Here is a 22344-nt window from a genome sequence, read left to right on the forward strand (position 1 = left end):
AACGTTAAACATACTTAGTTACTTTTAATTTTAAATGGCTTTACAAAAATCATTTGTAATGCATATACTAGTAGTGCCAAGAGACCACAGTATGGACTGGACTCCCACTGTGGAAGGTATTCTATAAAACACACAAGCCCTGCCCTGAGGGAGCTAGCATCTAAGACAACCAGAGACATATGAAGAGATGGGGACGAGGAAGGATGTGACAAATGAGATGGTAGTGGCCTGATGGATTTGAAGGAGGTGTTGTGTTTTTAAGGAACAGAATGGAAGAAAGCACTGAGACTGTTGTGGGAGAAGAATGAAGAGACCTCTTTGAACAGTAAGATTATCCAATTAACTCAAAGGGTAGCAAACAGCATGATAGAGAAAACGTGTGTGTTCATTAATATAAAATTATTTAATTAATAAGTTGGCAGTAATAATCTGTGAACTAGCTCAGGAACAGTGTTTCGGAGGAGGGTGGGGGGTTGCCAGCATGCATACATGGAACATGAAAGTAAAAATGGTTATGGAAGAAGTAAACAAATGGCAACTCTAGCAGAGCAGAAGTGGAGGGAACATAACCACCACCAAGGTGAATAAGTACACAGAGGAAAAATTACATAAGGCCCTGAAGGCCATCATAATAAGCTTGAACTTGATGCAGTGAATAAGGGGAGTCACTGGGATTTTGAAAGAGAAGATGGTAAAAAAAACCTGTAAGAAGGTATTTTTAGCAACTGCATTTTGAGTGAACTGGAGAAAGATGATGCAAATGTCAGAGAGGCCAAAGAAATGGCGGTTACCATAATCAAGGTGGGAGATAAAGACACGGATGAAAGAGTTTCAGCTGTGTGGACAGAAAGAAGAGTCTGGATCTGTTATGCTAGTTATGTAAAGAAATTAATGCTTTTCTGCATCCAAGCATGCACTTCTAAACCTTAAGTGGTAGACAAATACATGATTGATACTAAATGTATCTTTCAACCTTGCTGCCTCACAAAACATGTTTCTTGATTGGTTGATACTAGAAATTATTTCTTGTATAGAAAGCCCAATGAAAGTAAGACACAATTAAAGTATCTGTCACCATAAGAGCATAAGTGGATGGGGTATTTCCTTTGTCACTAAGTATGCCAAGAAGGTTTAAATAAAGTTGATCTAAATTCAGGATACATCTTAATTATTCTTAAAGGCTAAAACAAGTGGTTATACTAGTATAAATAAGGCTCTTGAATTCCACCTTCTGTTAATGACTAAAGTCACATTGAACAGAATAAAGCTAACCCACATAGCTTATTACAGATATCTTACCCTAACTATTTGTGTGTGCTGTCGTTCAACGGCAAGGTGCAATGCAGTCTGCTGGTTTACATTCTGGATATCCAGGTTAGCATTGCCCTGAAAAAGACGTTAAGAATGTCAGATTTCAACAGTAAATCTAGAAGTAAGGTAGCTAATTAAAGCAAATAACAGAGAAGTAAGAAATAGAGTAATAGAAAATAGAAAAGTAATAGAAAATAGAGAAGTAAGGTAGCTAATTAGAGCAAATTCTGAATGTGACACCTCCTTGATTTGGGAGATTAGAAAAAATTACCAGGGTCAATTTTTCTAGTGCACTAAGCTTCCATCTAGGCATTGATATGAAGTAGCTAGCTTTCAGAGGTGTTTAGCACCCAACAGCAACTCCAGATCCCTAAATGGGAGATGCCCTTTTTTGAAAATACAGTCTCAATTTTAAGTACAGAGAATTTTTGAAAATTTGTCCCTACATGTTTAATTTATGGGATTAAGTTAAGGAATGGAAAACCATTCTCTAAATTGAAAACCAAGAACCTCACAATTATAAGTAGAATAAAGGGGAGAAGGTTGAAGGCTTCGATTAATAGCTTTTAAACTTTAACTGAAAAAACTATAATTAGTGAATCCTTAAATTATAAATAAATGATTCATCCTCAGTCACCTCATTTAATAGGCTCAACATTCTTAACCCTACAATTGTACATTCAGGATGCTGTTGAACTGCCTGCTGGATTGTCCAACTGGACTGTGAAAGAGGGAAGAGAAAACATTGATGATCATTGTTAAATTAATTATAATGATTTTTTAAATTACTCACTGCACAATTTCCAAGTTGCTGACTCTAAAGGGTTAAATTTGTTTAGGAAAGTACTGGAGCAATTTCATCTCTCTGCACCTCTTACAACTAAGCCAATATAATAATGATCCCAGGGGCAAACTTGGCACATAGCGAAGGGAATGCAGCCCAATGCTATCTCAGCTGCTTTGGCAAGGCATCTGCTTCAATAAGGTTAATCAAAGACATGTGACATATTTCAATCCTCCTGAGAGGAAAGCCTTACCTGATGCACCAAGAGTTCAGCCACTTCCACGTGATTATTGAGTGCTGCCAAATGTAAGGCAGTATAGCCGTCATCCTTCTTCTCATCCACAATCCATGGCCGTGGTAGCTTGGACAGCAATACACGCATTGCACTGAAATAATTATAGAAGGGTGTTACAGGAACATGGGCAGAGATATCTGTTGAATAATAACTGGACTACAACACAGAATCACAAATATATTATTCGTATATCAGAACTATAAACAAGTCACTAAGTTCAACTAGCAAATTTTAGAAGTGTATAAAAAAAAGTATACTGAAGAGCTTTAAACATAAAAATCCCGAATTAAGCTGCTTGACTTAAAAGGCAAACACCAATAGCAAGAAAATGTATTCTGTAAAACATCTGAAGAGTTATGGAGCCAGCTTAAATTTTTCTTCTGAAAGATCTAAGAGCAACTGCAATTACATGAAGCTAAAATACTTATTTTCTTTGATAGACATACATAAACCTTCCCCTTTCCAAAAATTTAATGTAATTCTATTTGAAAATATCAGTATCTTCTTTCATTTAATTACAAATAAGCGAGTTTTGTTGCATTATGCCACTTTAAAATTTCAGATTTTAAGACTTGACTAGGCTCATTATGACTCAGAAGGGAACGATGACAGCCTCTCACTGAGAAAGATCCTAAGTGCTGAGGTAAAATGGGGAATAATTCAGACAAATAAAAACAAATGAAATTATAGGTTGAGTATTAATGCAATATACGTATTGTCATAATAATCAGGACCAGCGGTCGAACTACCTTAATATCCTATCTTACAGTAGCCAGTACTAAATGTGTGAGACGGTTGTGAAGAAGCTCGTGATAGTTTAATGAGGTTTTGATAACATTTTCAAGTTTGTGAGAATATAGCAGTTGCCTTTTTAAAATAGTTTCTATTTGACACTATTTGTGACTAGACTCCAGGCAATTCTTCAAAGTAACCCCAACCTGTATCATACATGAATACCATTACTGGATTGACTAGCTTTTGAAACATACTAGATATGTACTTTTGAAACTATACACAGATATCACAACACACTGAACTCATAAGGCTCATACCTGAAGCTGACATTTTTTACTGTGATTATTCTAACCCTAATAATAGTATTTTAAACTAACATAACTATGTTAATTATAGTAATGTTATTCCATAACAAGTGTTTTTAGAGCCAGTGTATCTAGAAGTGATGACACTGAAACTGAAGCTGCATTGCTAGGGGGGAGGGAACAATTCACCAGTATAGAATATCATTTGTTCTCTCTATCAAATTTCTGTCCCATGTCAACCTCTTATAGAATCACAGAATTGTAAGACTGGAAGGGACCTTGAGGTCATCTAGTCCAGTCCCCTGCACTCATGCCAGGACTAAGCATTATCTATCTAGGCCATCCCTGACAGGTCTAACCTGCCCTTAAAAATCTCCAATGATAGAGATTCCACAACCTCCCGAGGCAATTTATTTCAGTGCTTAACCACCCTGACAATTAGGAAGTTTTTCCTAATGTCCAGCTTAAACTGCCCTTGCTGCAATTTAAGCCCATTGCTTCTTTTCCTATCCTCAGAGGTTAAGGAGAACAATTTTTCTCCCTCCTCCTTGCAACAACCTTTTATGTACTTGAAAACTGTTATCGTGTCCCTGTTATTATGGTTAGAACATTCATGCTGCTCACATACCACCCAGTCTGCTCCACTCCACCAGATTGACATTGCATATCTTTCCCCTCTTAACACACAGGATTCAGTGGTAGCACAACGTGATGCAGCCAAATGTCAACACTTTTTGCTGACTCGTTCTTTAAAATAAAGGTAGTGAGTAAAACTGATCTTGATTTTAATTTTTTATTTTTAAAGTTAGCTGTGTTGGGCTCCACCTAAAGGAAACCCCACCCCTCTTTTTAGGGATAAACATCAATCTCTACTGATATTTGCTTACTATGTCATCACCAGATAGACTGGATTAGCAGAAGACCCAAGATCTGAGTTTGGGAGCTGGATGGGGTGCACACTTCTCCCTCCCTCTAGCATGGGCTAGCCAAAGGGGTGTGTGTGTGAGAGAATCACTCCTGCCCCCAAAATAGGGTGGGGAGACTGTTCAAGAAGGCCAAGTAGAATTAGGGAAGCTCTGCTGCCTGGGAATTCAGAGCCAGCAGCAATGAAGCCACATAGCTTAATGAGCTTCCTCACTCTTCTCCCTGTATGGCTACGTGTAGTAGCCTGCAGCATTAGCCTCAATTCTGCTTCCACTTCTCTCCTTACCCAGGCCCAGGGGACTCATCATCCTCCACCTGAAGCAAGAAATTGGGGAGGAAGGACCACTTGGATTCCTTGTAGTGACAAATCAGACACCTACAGAACAAATTAACTCAAAATCGGTAGAATGGAGTATGTCAGTAGAACAGGCAAAACTTGCCACACTGGACTCACTTTGAGCTCCAAAGCAGCACTCTCCCCATTGTCCACTTTACTGATTTAGTTCTAGGGTGGAGTAGGAATAAATTGCCCCATATCCTCTCGCTGTCTTGTCTTTGGGAATGGTATCTGGAGAACTGCCCCTATAGACACCAAAGATCATCTAACAGCTGTGGCTTCTAGAAGCAGCAGTAACTGCTAAAATCTTGTGTTCAGGCAGTCTCTGCTGACGTTGCCCCATTCCCTCCCACCTGTTGAGACTGTATGCATCTCGTAGGCTGCCATGCAAAGTAGACATTGGTTGCCACACTCTGAAATTCAAATAGCTTTCTTAACCCTGCAAAATGGAGAGCTAGGCTCTTCTAGATGTTTCATATAATGGACCCTTCCACAATGAACCTCCTGGCCTTTTGTATTTAAACAAACAGCACTCCTGTAAGGAATTCTAGCTGAGAGGCACAGTGGAAAGCAATGCTCAGACGCTTAACCACATCACATACTCACGGATTTACTTCAGACAGAAAACAACAACAAACGTAAGTTTCTTGATGAAACTGGAAAAATGTCAGTACCAATGATACCAAACAATCTTTTTTGTCTTGGTCGGGGCTCACTGTGGCTCTCTTCTTAGAAGCCTTGCGAGGTGGCTCATGGTTGTCTTCCTAGGCCCGGGCATGTCTTCACTGGCAACGTTAAAGCACTGCCATGGCTTGTGTAGTCGCAGCATAGCGTTGGAAAAGAGCCAACACACTTACAGTGGAGCACCCACAGGGACACTACTCGAAGAAGAATGTATGTTTCCTGTAGCATTTAACTATGTGTTTAAAGTCCATTTAAGTGGAGATGTCCACAGACATGAGAAATTTTAGTTGTCAAAATTACACTTAAGGCTTTAATAGATTACATTTTTCAGTCTCTGTCAATTTATGAGATACCAATTGTTGTGGGAACACGGGATTTGAGGGATGTGCCATTTTATTAGAATACAAAATTAAAATAGGAGCATAGTGTGATACTCAACCATCTATTGTGGGAACTGTATTTCTTTTGGCTAGGTTAATCCTGGATTTCATGTCAAAGATACAAGCAATCCAGTGTTGTTGTAGCTGTGTTAGTCCCAGGATATTAGAGAAACTAGAAGAAGTAAGAGACAAGGTGGGTGGGACCTGAAGAATAGCCCTATGTAAGCTCAAAAGCTTGTCTCTCCCACCAATAGAAGTTGGTCCAATACAAGATATTACCTCACCCACCTTGTATTTCGAAGATATGCACAGTCAGCTAAAAAAATAAGCAAAAAGCAAAAATAAATTGATGAGCTACCTCTCCTACTAAACACATACTAAGAGAAACCCAAGTAATTGCTATGTAAGCCTAGTCTAGATACTGGTACTACTTACTAGCTCATGCTGAGCATTCTTTAGTTTGGATGGACAATGGGCCCCCCAAATACAATTTTTAAGAATTCTTATTTTTCCTCAATGTTCAGCTACACTCTAGTTCTAATTTTAACTGTTATACTATTTAACTACCAAAATAAAGACACTGACAGAAAATGGGGGTTTTCACAAAATCGAGTTTTTCCACAAAAGTTAAAAATAAATGTCTCCACGGATTTTCCGTTTTTTGATGAAAAGTTAAGGGGTTTTTTGCTAGGAAGAAAACATTTTCTGGATCAGTTCTACTAAGAGCCTTATCAGATTTCCTGAGCCTTGGCAAACAGATATCCCGGAAGTAGATTTTTAATATGGGAATATTAGTGTTCAACATTCAAGTCACAAGCTCATTTTCACAAACAGGAAGCAATGAAGGACTTCCTATCTCCCTGTGGCTCAATCATTTTTAGAGAGCAGAAAAACGAAGGACTGCTGCAAACAGATCCAGATAAGCAATCACAGTTGGAGTACCAAATACAAATAGCTTGATCAGGAAAGATCATTTTTTATTTAAGCTCCATACCTCACAAACCACACAAGCACCACCTTTTCAGCTGCCAACTATGAACTCAGGCTGTTTGGATCCCTTCCCCTCCTCTTGTCAGTCAGCTCAACACATCAACTCTTTATACAAGTGGCCAGTAAGGAATGTTGCAAAGATTTTTTCTTTTTCCTCCATCACATTGAAATCCATCCATTTCCGAGTCCTCAGAACACTTATTTTTTCAATTAGAGTTAACTACCACATTCATTTCAAGGGCAATGAAAAGACAGTTTTCTTAGACTACTTGTAGAAAGAAAAGGAGTACTTGTGGCACCTTAGAGACTAACCAATTTATTAGAGCATAAGCTTTCGTGAGCTACAGCTCACTTCCTCAGATGCATATCGTGGAAACTGCAGCAGGCTTTATATATACACAGAGAATATGAAACAATACCTCCTCCCACCCCACTGTCCTGCTGGTAATAGCTTATCTAAAGTGATCATCAGGTGGGCCATTTCCAGCACCAATCCAGGTTTTCTCACCCTCCACCCCCCCACACAAACTCACTCTCCTGCTGGTAATAGCTCATCCAAACTGACCACTCTTCAAGTTTAAATCCAAGGTTGTACATGAAGAATTCAACTTCAAGCACGGAATTATATTTATAAGCACAATTCTGTATGAGAAAGCCTGGCTGAGGTGCAGGCAGGAGCAAATACTGGGACAGAGTAGTGGACAAACATATATATCAATCTTTCCTTCACATTATATTTGACAGTTTCACAATTATTTAGTTTAAGAAAAAACTAAGTTAGTTTAAGTTTTTAACTAATCTTTAAGTGAATTAGGGAAAAATCCAACTATGCAATATTGTGGGTGGGGACTGAAGAACTCCAAAATCAGGAAATTCCAAGTTACAGTTCTCACAACCGTAACTTGGCGAGATAGTGCACTCAGCCCACAAATGAAATCAACTGTCACTTCACAAAGACCCTGGCTACTGAGTAATGAGCAGCTCTGACTGGCTCAGAAGGGATTCTATTCCAGCCCTTTTTGTCCGTAGGAATGGCAAATGTAAGGTGTGTGATTTGAGAGATTGAAGGGTGGTTGGATAAAAGCAGAAAAAAATTGAGGGGTACATTCTTAATCTTCAACAGGGGCACTGAGGAACCCTCAATACACCACTTTCGGAAAAGTAGGAACAAAGTTTTGGAACAAAGTGATTATGCCTACAAGAAGCGAACAAACAATACATACATGTTTTACATTTATTTTATTCATATAAAAAAAGATTTTTATATACACCATGCTGTGCGTTAGCTGTTAAGTAACAATCTTACTGTTGTTACTCCTCTCACTCCTCCTTCAGCCCATCCCCACTGTTTTGTTGCCCCAAACCTCCAAAGTATCATATCTGAAGTTAGACTAAGCTCCTTGGTGACTATGTCACTATGTAGGAATGATATCAGAAGGGCCAAATCACACCTGGAGCTGCAGCTAGCCAGAGATGTCAAGAGTAACAAGAAGGGTTTCTTCAGGTATGTTGGCAACAAGAAGAAAGCCAAGGGAAGTGTGGGCCCCTTACTGAATGAGGGAGGCAACCTAGTGACAGAGGATGTGGAAAAAGCTAATGTACTCAATGCTTTTTTTGCCTCTGTCTTCACTAACAAGGTCAGCTCCCAGACTGCTGCGCTGGGCATCACAAAATGGGGAAGAGATGGCCAGCCCTCTGTGGAGATAGAGGTGGTTAGGGACTATTTAGAAAAGCTGGACGTGCACAAGTCCATGGGGCCAGACGAGTTGCATCCGAGAGTGCTGAAGGAATTGGCGGCTGTGATTGCAGAGCCATTGGCCATTATCTTTGAAAACTCGTGGCGAACGGGGGAAGTCCCGGATGACTGGAAAAAGGCTAATGTAGTGCCAATCTTTAAAAAAGGGAAGAAGGAGGATCCTGGGAACTACAGGCCAGTCAGCCTCACCTCAGTCCTTGGAAAAATCATGGAGCAGGTCCTCAAAGAATCAATCCTGAAGCACTTGCATGAGAGGAAAGTGATCAGGAACAGCCAGCATGGATTCACCAAGGGAAGGTCATGCCTGACTAATCTAATCGCCTTTTATGATGAGATTACTGGTTCTGTGGATGAAGGGAAAGCAGTGGATGTATTGTTTCTTGACTTTAGCAAAGCTTTTGACATGGTCTCCCACAGTATTCTTGTCAGCAAGTTAAGGAAGTATGGGCTGGATGAATGCACTATAAGGTGGGTAGAAAGCTGGCTAGATTGTCGGGCTCAATGGGTAGTGATCAATGGCTCCATGTCTAGTTGGCAGCCGGTATCAAGTGGAGTGCCCCAAGGGTCGGTCCTGGGGCCGGTTTTGTTCAATATCTTCATAAATGATCTGGAGGATGGTGTACATTGCACTCTCAGCAAATTTGCGGATGATACTAAACTGGGAGGAGAGGTAGATACGCTGGAGGGGAGGGATAGGATACAGAAGGACCTAGACAAATTGGAGGATTGGGCCAAAAGAAATCTGATGAGGTTCAATAAGGATAAGTGCAGGGTCCTGCACTTAGGACGGAAGAACCCAATGCACAGCTACAGACTAGGGACCGAATGGCTAGGCAGCAGTTCTACGGAAAAGGACCTAGGGGTGACAGTGGACGAGAAGCTGGATAGGAGTCAGCAGTGTGCCCTTGTTGCCAAGAAGGCCAATGGCATTTTGGGATGTATAAGTAGGGGCATAGCGAGCAGATCGAGGGACGTGATCGTTCCTCTCTATTCGACATTGGTGAGGCCTCATCTGGAGTACTGTGTCCAGTTTTGGGCCCCACACTACAAGAAGGATGTGGATAAATTGGAGAGAGTCCAGCGAAGGGCAACAAAAATGATTAGGGGTCTGGAACACATGACTTATGAGGAGAGGCTGAGGGAGCTGGGATTGTTTAGCCTGCAGAAGAGAAGAATGAGGGGGGATTTGATAGCTGCTTTCAACTACCTGAAAGGGGGTTCCAAAGAGGATGGCTCTAGGCTGTTCTCAATGGTAGCAGATGACAGAACAAGGAGTAATGGTCTCAAGTTGCAGTGGGGGAGGTTTAGATTGGATATTAGGAAAAACTTTTTCACTAAGAGGGTGGTGAAACACTGGAATGCGTTACCTAGGGAGGTGGTAGAATCTCCTTCCTTAGAGGTTTTTAAGGTCAGGCTTGACAAAGCCCTGGCTGGGATGATTTAACTGGGAATTGGTCCTGCTTCGAGCAGGGGGTTGGACTAGATGACCTTCTGGGGTCCCTTCCAACCCTGATATTCTATGATTCTATGTCTTACTATCTTGTGAACTGCCTAACACACCTGTGTGCTGTAAAATACATACTGAATAGGTTTCTATTGTGTAATGAAAATTATAGCATCCAACATTTATGGTTAATAGCGGCGAGATACTTCTACTTTGCTACTCTTAGTGAACAACTTGCAGGTGCAGCTGTACCTCTAGGTGGATTCCATCCCTGCAGGGACAGGTTGGAGGATAGCATCTCAGGATTTCTTTCAGCCAGCACTAAGCAGTTGGGTGAGAGGATGGAGTTAAGAAGGATGTATGACAAAACCCCTTGAATCTTGCAAATATTTCAGCCAGAATGGCAAATTCTATCGTATTTCCAGTGGTTCTATTACCTTTCCTAATCACAATTTAATGTAGCTCCCCTTGTCCCATAAGTCCCCTTGTCCCATAAATCATACTACTTTAGCTTGTTGGACTTTATAGCGCTCCTACCAAAATTCTAACCAGTAGCTGGTCACCATTCAGAACAGTATTAACTTGGACAGCCATGTGTTATACTAGAAGGCAACGTAATTTCGATGAATAAATGTTACTTTCCTTTTACGCAACAGTTGTTTCAGCATTCAATTTTCAAAGTAGTAATGAAAACAGCCAACTTTTATTACTGCATTTACCAGGAACATAATCCTTACGTATATAAAACCTTGTTTTCATATCTCACGCTTGCAAAACACACAAAGTATTCCCCTAAATACTGTTTTATAGAGCAATAAATCTAGTAATAACCATAAACAAAGTTAGCTTGTGAAGTATTTTATACAGCCTTCAGTATTTTCAACCTGTGTACATTATACTGCTCATGTAAAATTTTTGAAGATTCTAGATAAGATTTTTCAATGCCTTAAAATACTAAATTCATATCATCCTCAACTAAAATTGCATTTAAAGATTATTACAGCACTAACGTACATTAAGAACATAAGACCTGCCATACTAGATCAGATCATGGCCCATCTTGGGTAGTATCCTGTCTTTGACAGCAGCCAGTACCAGAGCGTCCAGTGGAGTGTAGAGAACAGGGCAATTATGGAGTGATCCACACTATCTTCCACTCCAAACTTCTGTTAATGAGAGGTTTAGGATCACCCCAACCGTGGGGTTGCATTCCCGACCATCTTGACTATTAATCACTGATGGACCTATCCTCCATGAATGTATGGAGTGTGGCTGTAGCTATGTCGGTCCCAGGATATGAGAGAGACAAAATGGGTGAGGTAATATCTTTTATTAGACCAACTTCTGTTGGTAAGAGAGACACGCTTTCAAGCTACAAAGAGTTCCATGTGATTAGTTGTGCCTTGTGTGAAAAAAGTACTTCCTCTTGTTTGTATTAAATTTGCTGTCTGTTAATTTCATTGGGTGACCCATGGTTTTTTATTTTCTCTTTCACACTTCTCTATTCACTTTTTCCACACCATTTGTGATTTTATAGACCTGTATCATATTACTCCCTCCCCAGTTGTTTCTTTTTTAAACTGAACAGCCCTATTGTTTTTAGTCTGTCCTCATATGGAAGCCGTTCTATATTCTTAATTATCTTTATCACTCTCCTCTTAACCTTTTCCAGGTCCACTATATCTTTTTTGAGAAGGGGCGACCTAATACTTCCTAACATACTGTTAGCCTTTTTTACCCCTTCTGCACACTGTGTGGAAATTTTCAGAGAACTATCCACGGTGACTCCAAGATCTCTTACTTGAGTGGTAATAGCTAATTTAAAACCCATAACTGTATATGTGGTATTATTTTTTCCAATGTGCATTACTTTACACCTATCAAGGTTGCATTTTACCTGCCATTTTCTTCCCAGTCATATAACACAGTTATGCTTTAGTGTATAAAAACATCCTCACTTTTTTTCATGGTCTGTGTGTATAAAAACATCCTCACTGTATTTTCCACTTTATGCATCCGATGAAGTGAGCTGTAGCTCACGAAAGCTTATGCTTAAATAAATTGGTTAGTCTCTAAGGTGCCACACGTACTCCTTTTCTTTTTGCAAATACAGACTAACACAGCTGTTACTCTGAAACCTGGCTTTAGTGTTTGTCAGCAGGGACCCTATTTATAATTAAGGTTGAGTTGAAGTTTCCATTGTAAGCCTCCTTTTTCAGTTGGCTCAACTTTCTAAAATTCTTTCTAGTCTGAAATTTTCCAGACTTGATTACAATATGGTTATTTTAAATGAAATCTTTAGCAAAATTAGATCAGCCACTTTTGAGTAACAAAAACATGAAGAAAACCTACCATGATTTTCTCACATGTTCCAAACACAGACAGCTCAATTGGACAACTCAAAATTGGCCAAAGCTAGAAACCTCAAACATGGCCTGTTTTACAGTCCACACTGAGAAAGAGCGAGCTACTTAATATTTTTCAATTTTCTGGTGTATAAAATATTCATTTGTACAAATTTTTCTTAGAAGTCTTTTTGATCTCCTTCCTCTGAAGGATCAGCGATGGCCACAGATGGAGATGAAACACTGGATGGTTATGGCCAGGGCTCTGAGAGGGCACCAAGCTTCCTCTCTCAGATGCTTGGCTGGCTGGTTCTTGCTGACATTCACAGGGTTTAACTGATCACCATATGCAGGTCAGGAAGAAATCTGGCAGTGCCATTAGAACAGTTTCACCATCCTCTGCAGTGTGTGGGTACGTGTCACTTGCCAAGATTATCTGGATATATCCGATTTAATCATTTCTCTGCCATTATGGGGGCCTTGGTGATCCTTCCTTTTATTTGCCTGTGGCACATAATAGTCTAGTTTCCTGTGGGCTGTAAAACACTGGTCTAATTTTAGTTGTTGGGTTGAGTATGCAGGTGCTGGGCAATGCTAGTGGCCTTCAATATACAAGAGGGTAGACTAGATGATTTGGTGGTCCCTTCTGGACTTAAACTCTATGATTTAGACCATGTCTACAAGTTACAAGCTTACAGGGGCACAGCTGTATCAATACAGCTGTGTTGTTGTAAGAGCGCTCATGTACTGTGTAGCCAAGTTATACCGATAGGAGAGAGCTTTTCCATCGACATAACAAAACCAGTTCAACAAGCAGCGGTAGCTATGTCAGCAGGAGAGCGTCTCCTGTCCACACAGCACACGAGCACTTATGCCGACAAAACTTATGTTGCTCAGGAGGGTGTTTTTTCCACACCTGAGCAGCAGAAGTTTTGACAAGGTAAGTGATAGTGTAGACATGGGTTTAGTCATTTTTCCAATTTAACCTCGTGCTATCTACTATAACTCGTTAATATTTTCTGAATTTTGGATTAAAATTCAAATATCCAATTCCAAAAAAGGAATGAATGTTTGCAGAAATTTCATTTCTTTTTTAACCAACTATACAGCGCGGGCCAAAGCTTTCAGAATTTCCAAGTTTCGGTGAGAAAGATCATGATTTGGAGGGAGTGAGAAAACTAGTTAACTTTTCGTAAGGGCAAGAACCTCATGAAAATGAAACCTACTCCCCACCTGTTCAGCATGGCTCTAACAATTTCAACATATTGCATCTTCTGCAGTATCAATCAACAGATAAATATTGCTTAAACACAGTTTTTAGCTACAGACTTTTTGGTAGTGTTTATCAACTGTATATGAGCATGTCACAAACAGTAATGAATTCATTATTCACACCCTCTGAGGTAAGGAAGTATCTCCACTTTCTAGATGGAGAACTAAGGCAGAGATATTAAGTGTTTTACCCAGTGTCGTACAGGAAGTCTGTGACAGGGTATGCATACCCCACACTGAACCGGAAGGGATTAACCCCACACTATGGGTGGAGGAAGTCCCACCCCTCGGACTGTACTGGGCATGCTCCAAATGCTATGCTAGTATAAAAGGGGGCAGCCCTGCTCAGTCTGGTCTGACCGTCAGAGAGGAAGGACCTTTGGCTGAAGCTCCAGCTGAGGAGCCGTCACAGCCCTTGCCTGCGGGAGCCGGAGATCTGAAGATCCGGACCGGAGATCTGTGGCCATTGGAGTCCCAGGGAGTTACCTGCGCCGAGGTGCCAGGAGACTCCGCTGCCCCATGGACTGCAGCTTCAGGAAGAGCAGTAGGATGTGACCCAGGAAGGTTGAGCGAGGAAGGGTATCTCGTACCCGTGCAAGGTCAGAATGTTTCGGTGGGATTCCCTGCTGACCCAGTGGCGGACCATTCCGCCACTGTTAAGGCCCTGGGTCGGGGCCCAGTGGAGTCGGGTGGTCCCAGACTACCACTCTCCTGGTGATGGTCCCCCAGGTATTGGCCACTAGGCCACACTGCCCCATATCTGAGGGCTGCCATATTGACTCTGGCCACTAGGCCATCCTGCTCTATACCCGAGGGCTGCTGCTTAGACCCTAATCATAGAATCACAGAATATCAGGGTTGGAAGGGACCTCAGGAGGTCATCTAGTCCAACCCCCTGCTCAAAGCAGGACCATCCCCAACTAAATCATCCCAGCCAGGGCTTTGTCAAGACTGACCTTAAAAACTTCTAAGGAAGGAGATTCCACCACCTCCCTAGGTAATGCATTCCACTGTTTCACCACCCTCCTAGTGAAAAAGTTTTTCCTAATATCCAGCCTAAACCTTCCCAACTGCAACTTGAGACCATCACTCCTTGTTCTGTCATCTGCTACCACTGAGAACAGTCTAGAGCCATCCTCTTTGGAACCCCCTTTCAGCTAGTTGAAAGCAGCTATCAAATCCCCCCTCATTCTTCTCTTCCGCAGACTAAACAATCCCAGTTCCCTCAGCCTCTCCTCATAACTCATGTGTTCCAGACCCCTAATCATTTTTGTTGCCCTCCGCTGGACTCTTTCCAATTTTTCCACATCCTTCTTGTAGTGTGGGGCCCAAAACTGGACACAGTACTCCAGATGAGGCCTCACCAATGTCGAATAGAGGGGAACGATCACGTCCCTCGATCTGCTGGCAATGCCTACTCATACAGCCCAAAATGCCATTGGCCTTCTTGGCAACAAGGGCACACTGTTGACTCATATCCAGCGTCTCGTCCACTGTAACCCCTAGGTCCTTTTCTGCAGAACTGCTGCCGAGCCATTTGGTCCCTAGCCTGTAGCGGTGCATGGGATTCTTCCATCCTAAGTGCAGGACTCTGCACTGTCCTTGTTGAACCTCATCAGATTTCTTTTGGCCCAATCCTCTAATTTGTCTAGGGCCCTCTGTATCCTATCCCTACCCTCCATATCTACCTCTCCTCCCAGTTTCGTGTCATCTGCAAACTTGCTGAGGGTGCAATCCACACCATCCTCCAGATCATTTATGAAGATATTGAACAAAACCGGCCCCAGGACCAACCCTTGGGGCACTCCACTTGATACCGGCTGCCAACTAGACTTGGAGCCATTGATCACTACCCGTTGAGCCCGACAATCTAGCCAGCTTTCTATCCACCTTATAGTCCATTCATCCAGCCCAAACTTCTTTAACTTGCTGGCAAGAATACTGTGGGAGACAGTGTCAAAAGCTTTGCTAAAGTCAAACAACACCACGTCCACTGCTTTCCCCTCATCCACAGAGCCAGTTATCTCGTCACAGACGGCAATTAGATTAGTCAGGCAAGACTTGCCCTTGGTGAATCCATGCTGACTGTTCCTGATCACTTTCCTCTCCTCTAAGTGCTTCAGAATTGATTCCTTGAGGACCTACCTGCTCCATGATTTTTCCAAGGACTGAGGTGAGGCTGACTGGCCTGTAGTTCCCAGGATCCTCCTTCCCTTTTTTAAAGATGGGTACTACATTAGCCTTTTTCCAGTCGTCCAGGACTTCGCCCGATCGCCTTGAATCTCATTGTGGCAAGACCCAAGGTAGTCTGGTAGGCTGTAACCACAGTATCAGCACACACCCTGCCCACCCCAACAAGGGACAGGGCATGCATACATCACCACAAAATCTGACTGACATTGGAAGAGACCCCAGATCTCCTGATTCAAAGTCACGTACTTTACCAAAGGCATCCTTCCTCTCTGGTTAAGGTTCTAAAATAAGATGGAGAGTAGGGGAATATTCTCTTTAACAAATGACAAAACCTCCCAATAATTTATTTACATTTTGAGGTCTATCATAAGGAAAAGGACTAAAGTCTTGTATGAATGAAAGATTAGATCTCCAATCATTTTACACTCCGTATTAAACTTGCCAGAATGATGAGTCACAGCAATGTTCCTATTTAAAATGTTAATAACTTTTCAGCTTTGATTAATCAAGTAATCTTTGGTATCATGCACTGGATCTCTGAGAACTGAAAACTAAAATCTAGGTTCTTTTTTTTATTTATGTGAAAGTTCTTAAAAAAATTTTAGGATACACTTGTTTAGGGTGTTATCTTTCAAGAACCCCTTGTACAATTTTGTTCAAATTTGGTAGAAATATATATTCGCCCTAGGCCTAATCTACTAATTTGGAGGCCTCTGTGACATGTGGATTTTGAAAGAGGTGAGGGGAAAGACACTGGGTTTATAATGAAAAGCTCAGATGAAGCCTCAGCTACGGAATAGGATGTTGCTGCACAATGTGATTAATTCAAGTTACACTCCAAGGAGCAAAGAAAGGGGAGGGCCTCAGGAAATATTGGTCTCTTCCAGTCAATCTTTTGCATCTCAACCCTTCTATCTTGAAAATACTGTAACTCAATTTATTAAAAGCAACACTTATGTATATCAGGATGAGGTAATGATGGAGTGGTTTCTTATATTTATGGAGCTTGGTTTAATCCTAAACATTGAATTGTTTGGTTATATTTGGCATTTACTCTTTTCTTCCTGCTGGCAAAAGTATTCATGCTGCACCTGAGTGCATATAACGGTTTCCCAAAGAACCATAAAGCATATTCTTCCAAAGCGATTTTTGTCTAGAAAGACACAGGAAGTCTTAACTGAGTTATTTTGGTTTTACTTACTACTGTCTGTGGTACTTAAATGAAGATGGTCAGCAGTTATTCCTAGTTATTCTCTTCTGGAGCAAATAACTGTTCCATACTAAAATTCAAAAATTAGTTTTCAGATTCTGAAAGTATAGCAACTGTATTTGTTAAAAGAGAGGTTTATATGAATGGAAATGAAATCTGCAGAATGAATATTTTTTAAATTTCTTCACCAAGAAACATTTTAAGTTTTTCCAAAATACAGACACTCTGCTTGTTAGTAGTTTTTTAAAAAGCAAATTTATGCAGATTAGTATTATAAACACATTACATAATGATCGTTTGTTTATTAATAAAGCACAAATATTTTCCATTTGCCAAACCATTTCTTATTTTGCTCGGAACAGGCAAAGAGCACAAAACTTATGTCAAATAAAATGTAAGGTTTCTAGAAAAAAACTTAAAACTAGTTATATAATTAAACTACAAGGCCACTTAGGCCTGAGGCTAAAAAGCCTATTGTTATTCACAGCACTTTTGACCAAGGAATCAGGTTACACAATCTTTTTGTGGCAGCAGAGTGATATTTATGATTTCATATCTGCCTAAAGACCCTATCTTGCTACTACCAGAGCTTTTTCTTTTTGCTCCGCAGCATTTCTAAGTATAGTGACAGCCACATCAGGCTTTACTAGTAGCAGTGCATGCTCAGTGAAAATCTGGGAAATATAAGTGGAAACATGAGAGACGGCTTTATTTGGCAGTGCTAAAAAAATATCAGGACAAATGGCTAAACAGTGTTGGGACAGCAGGATGAATAATCAATGAGCAGAGAGCAAGATAGAGGCTCCCTCAGAGTCTGGATCGACAATCGACAGCTGAGAGATTATTTTTTGCAATGGTTGACTAAATATGGTCAGGGAAGAGAGAGGCACAAGAGAGCCTGTTTGCCTGGGAGTGCATGTTTCAAATGCTTAGCTGCCTATAAAGCTGTAACAGTTTTGCTCATGCCCGCTGAGTGGGAAATACAGTTAGTTTCTTCTACCGTGTGCATGTGGGAGCCCTGACCTCACAAACAGACTTGACCTCTGGAGAGGGAAAGTAGCTTCAACACAGATCTGCCTATAGTTAAGCCTGGAAACTTAACCTCAAGCAAGAACACATGCAGTGCAATATCTAAGGAGCTGGAAGAAATCTCTCTTTTTTTTGGTCACTCCAACTTTTTCTCTGATTATTTTTATCTGCCAATGGGCTGAGTTCACCATCCCAGGGCTTCCTAGCATCTTTCCTTGGACACTTAATTCTTAGCCCAGCAGCCACAAGGTATTCATTTCTATGCAACATCATCCATATTTTATCAACCCAAGAAAGGTAGCAGCACCAAGTAAGCTTCTCTGTTCACACTATTTTGCTTTGAAGTTTTATCTATTTAAGGTGGTAAGGTACTGTATTCACTGACACTTCCCCCCTACTCCCTCTCGCATATAATGAAGAGCTGAATCAGACGGAACACTCAGGATGAGATGGCTGCTGCTGATGTATCTCTCTAGGTCATTACCTCTCTTCCAGCTGTATGATACTAAGCTTACAGGTAATGGAACAACAGGAGGCCTGTGTTATTCTGCACATTTAAAGGATACCTATGACTTTCTGCATGTTTAACTATTATTTACTAGATTGTTTTTATTGTTATACTCGTACCTCTATGCTGGGCACAGCTTAATTTCAGTGTGTTAAAGTATCAAACATTTGTAGTGTAAAGAGCAGGCTTAGCGAAAACTCTAGTCCAAATTTCACAGCAGATACAGGACAGATCTTTTATCAGATATGCTCTGGTAGTGTACTGCCATGCAATGATTTCAAAAAATCAAAATGACTTAATTTTAGTGAAAAGCATCACCTTACCTTACAAATCACAACTAACTCAAACATTTTAAAACTGTATTTAAAAAAGTCAATAGTACAGTAATTCACTGCTTAGCTCCAAAATATATTTGTTGGATTTTTACTGATCTACCTTAGATGTACAAGAAAACAACCCATTTTAAACCTAGAATGTGCGTGCTGTAATTCTAATGCTGCATTGCTGTTTCTCCTTGTAGTTCTGTGCTAGCTACTGCCACACTCTGATTTGCTCTCTATCAGCTGCACTAGCTTTTTGTCATGGGCTGCAGAAATTTTTACTTCCACTGCTCTCCCCTTTTCTCAGGACTATTAAATTTACTAATTTTTAAGCTTATTTCAAATTAGCGTTTCTAACACGGGAAAGACAAAGGTTACTCTTACTATAACGGACACCAACTTTTTTTTTTTTTAAAAACACCTAACTATAAATTAGGTACTCAATCTACTTCTGGCAGCTCTTTAAAGGTCACACCCTGCCAGCACACTGCATGTTTACTGGTCATTAAAAGCTGATCATGTACCTCTGAACCACAGAATGTGATGAAAGGGGATAAAATTCAATTTAAAGAGGTGAACATTTATCATTTATGTAAACTGGCATTGATATTGCAAGCCTGAAAAAGATTCTGCGACTGAAGCAGGTGGGCGACTACACAAACTCAAAAAAACTATTCCAGAAGTGCTGAATAAGCACTAGCTATCACATATGACCTATGGCCCGCTAAAAGCCCAAATCCTGCCACAATAGTTTTTTTAAAAATTCAATGTCATCATCTTTTCAATTAGCAGGATCATCAGCATTGTGGGAGGGTTTTTTTGTTTTTGGTTGTTTTTTTTTTTTTTTGTTTTAAGTCTGGATCTGCAGTAGAAAGAGATACTAGACCTGGGGGGAAGGATTTTTTGAGTGGGGGGAAAGGGGTGAAGGTTATTTCCTTCCATCATATTAGATGAGTTTATACTTCCCTTCAGGATACTAAATGCAATCTGTATACCACCATGGAAATCTGGCAGAAGACTCAAAGAAAACTGAAGTTCTTATGGTGGACTACAATTATCCATTCCAGGAAAGTACTTTGCAAAGCCACCCATCAATGACAGCTCTACCTTCAAAACTGGCCAGCCAGAATGAACACCAAGAGACAACAAAAATCTGGATAAGTGCTTCAAATGTCCATGTCATCACGGAACATGGAACTGTAATACACTTTAAGTCACTTTGCAGGTAAATTGCATTGTAAAGTTCAGTCTTAGTAAAAAAGTTAGTTTATAACAAGTTTATTACAAGATTGTTCTTTTAAAGAAATGACAACAGGCATTCTGCATCTTCTAACAAGGAAAGGAACGAAAAAGCAAAATACTTTCAGATTCATTTGACAGATAGCTGAGCAACTATATGTATTCCTGCCCAGAGTACATACTTCTTTATGTACCCATATGAACATACAATGCTATGGAATGTAAAGAAGTATGTATTTTTGGCAGGCACTGAACAACCAGTAAGAGGAAACTAAACTGCAGCTGGAAGAAACAGGTCTCCTATTGTTTGAATGACTTTCATGTGGCAAATTAACTTGGTATGGGTCAGATGACACTTGCTACTGCCAAAGTAAAATCACTTATTGCTTATGAATCATGAAACATTATCCCAAGACACTTATTTAGAGGGTGGGTAGAGAAAGTTCTGTTATTGGTTGTAGATAAGTTATGAACAAAAACTTCAGGGTTTTTGTTTATAAATTCAAAATATAAGTTTGGAAATGCAAACAATCACACCAGAACACTCTGGATAAAATATATAATCTATCTGCAAAACTGATTGTCAATCTTATTCAGGATAATCTTTTGTACCCTAACTTTATTCAACTAAAACAGACTTTTTTAAAGATTATCTGAAGAAATGAGGCATGTGATTTTTAAAAAAAAATCTTAAGTCTGCAGACCATGCTCTGATTCCAAAATTAAGTTTACCTAATAATTCATAGACACTGAGTCTATGGAGTCTACCGAGTAATTAACACCGTTGTAAGAAACTGCTTGGCAGTTCGTCTTTGATTTAGCAAACACAAGAGAAAAATGTTTTCAAAATAATTTTAAATTACCATATACAAATTCTAATACTTTAGACACACAAGTCTGGTGTTTCTCCAAATCAACCCTTATTAAACTCACTGAGAGCTTGGATGGAATAAACTGCAGTGTCAGGTTCATGCATGTAAAGTGACAATGCAGAGATTTCTAGGCCACAGCTGCCAGTCAGCGGATTAAGGCTAATGACAGATTACAAAACAAAAACACAGGAATGACAGAACACAGGATTCCTATATTTTTCTGAAAATTGTAGTCTAATTTTAACAAAATTGGTTAAGCAATTCTGAATTACATATTAAATTATCCAATTTATACTGCTGCTCCTTCAACTCTTCACCTAAAATTTCAGTTTTAAATTATGAAACCCTTAATTTGGTAAGATGTAATTGTAAAAACTATATGAAAAATAAGAAAGGTGAAGCTGTCAACAGAAGCATGCCATTTATTTATTTCTAAAATTAATGTTAACTAAAACACACGAACATATTCAGGCTCTGACTAAAATCACTCAACACGAAGAAATTTTTAAGTAACGAATGACTTATGCTGCACCTAATCATGTATAGATATTACACGAGAATCCGAACAGTAATCCTTGCATATCATATATGCTTGTCGTAACAGGCACAATTGGCCCAGATTAAAGAATAAAGATTCTGAGTCCACTCGGTTTTTTATTTTAATATTTTAAAATTCTGGGATAATTTTGTGTGTCAGGAAAGGAAAATCTCAAATGTAAGAGATCCAATGGATAATTATGCCTTCAAAAATATTAATTTATTGGATACGTGTGCCATTTTTCAAATGAAATGTTTTTTAATCACTACAAAATACCAAAAATTATTAGGTATCACCAGATATTTTTTACAAACAAGTATTGAGCTGGAACTGTAGAATTACACTTATATAAAAAGGAATCAAAGTAATGTAACTGTAGTCATAAGGTAATTTTTAATAAATTGGTCTGAAAGTTATTTTCCACATGATCAAATATCTTGGAATGCAGCCTGTATAGAACTCCAACCTCCAAATTACAAGCTGTTTTATAATGGAAAAAAGCTGAACTATCAGCAACTCTACTGGGTTTCGTAATGCTGTTTAGCTTCTAGGCTCGTAACTGACAGATTTACAGACAGAGCCAAATTCACTATTGGAGTAAGTGGACACAACTTCATTTACTTCTCTGAAGCTTTCCTTCTTATGCCAGCAATTGATATGTAGGTTTCAGTCTACATATCTGACTATCTTTACTAAAGATCAAACTTATTGTGACAGGCTCTTTATAGCGAGCCACTGATGCTGAATCCTCTCTTGCTAGGCCATAATAAGACAGCAATTCTACTATGAAACAAAATGACAGTTCTCAGAGAGATATAAAAGTTAAAATTATATATTGACATGGCTTCTTGCTAGCTCATGTTAACATATCTC

At 39.9% G+C, this 22344-nt stretch overlaps 1 protein-coding gene across 4 annotated transcripts in view; it reads right to left on the minus strand.

The window, feature by feature from the left end:
• The window catches only part of MIB1 (MIB E3 ubiquitin protein ligase 1), a 102753-nt gene that overhangs the window by 37131 nt on the left and 43278 nt on the right, over positions 1 to 22344 (minus strand). For all 4 annotated transcript variants that reach the window (XM_073331409.1, XM_073331411.2, XM_073331410.2 and 1 more), the window contains 2 exons: positions 2349 to 2481; positions 1300 to 1386 (listed from right to left, as the gene is read on the minus strand). In XM_073331409.1, coding sequence (XP_073187510.1) covers positions 1300 to 1386; positions 2349 to 2481 — 220 coding nt within the window. The remainder of the gene's footprint in view (positions 1 to 1299; positions 1387 to 2348; positions 2482 to 22344) is intronic.

The sequence above is a fragment of the Lepidochelys kempii genome, chromosome 2, assembly GCF_965140285.1.
Source record: "Lepidochelys kempii isolate rLepKem1 chromosome 2, rLepKem1.hap1, whole genome shotgun sequence".
NCBI classification, from domain to species: domain Eukaryota; kingdom Metazoa; phylum Chordata; order Testudines; family Cheloniidae; genus Lepidochelys; species Lepidochelys kempii.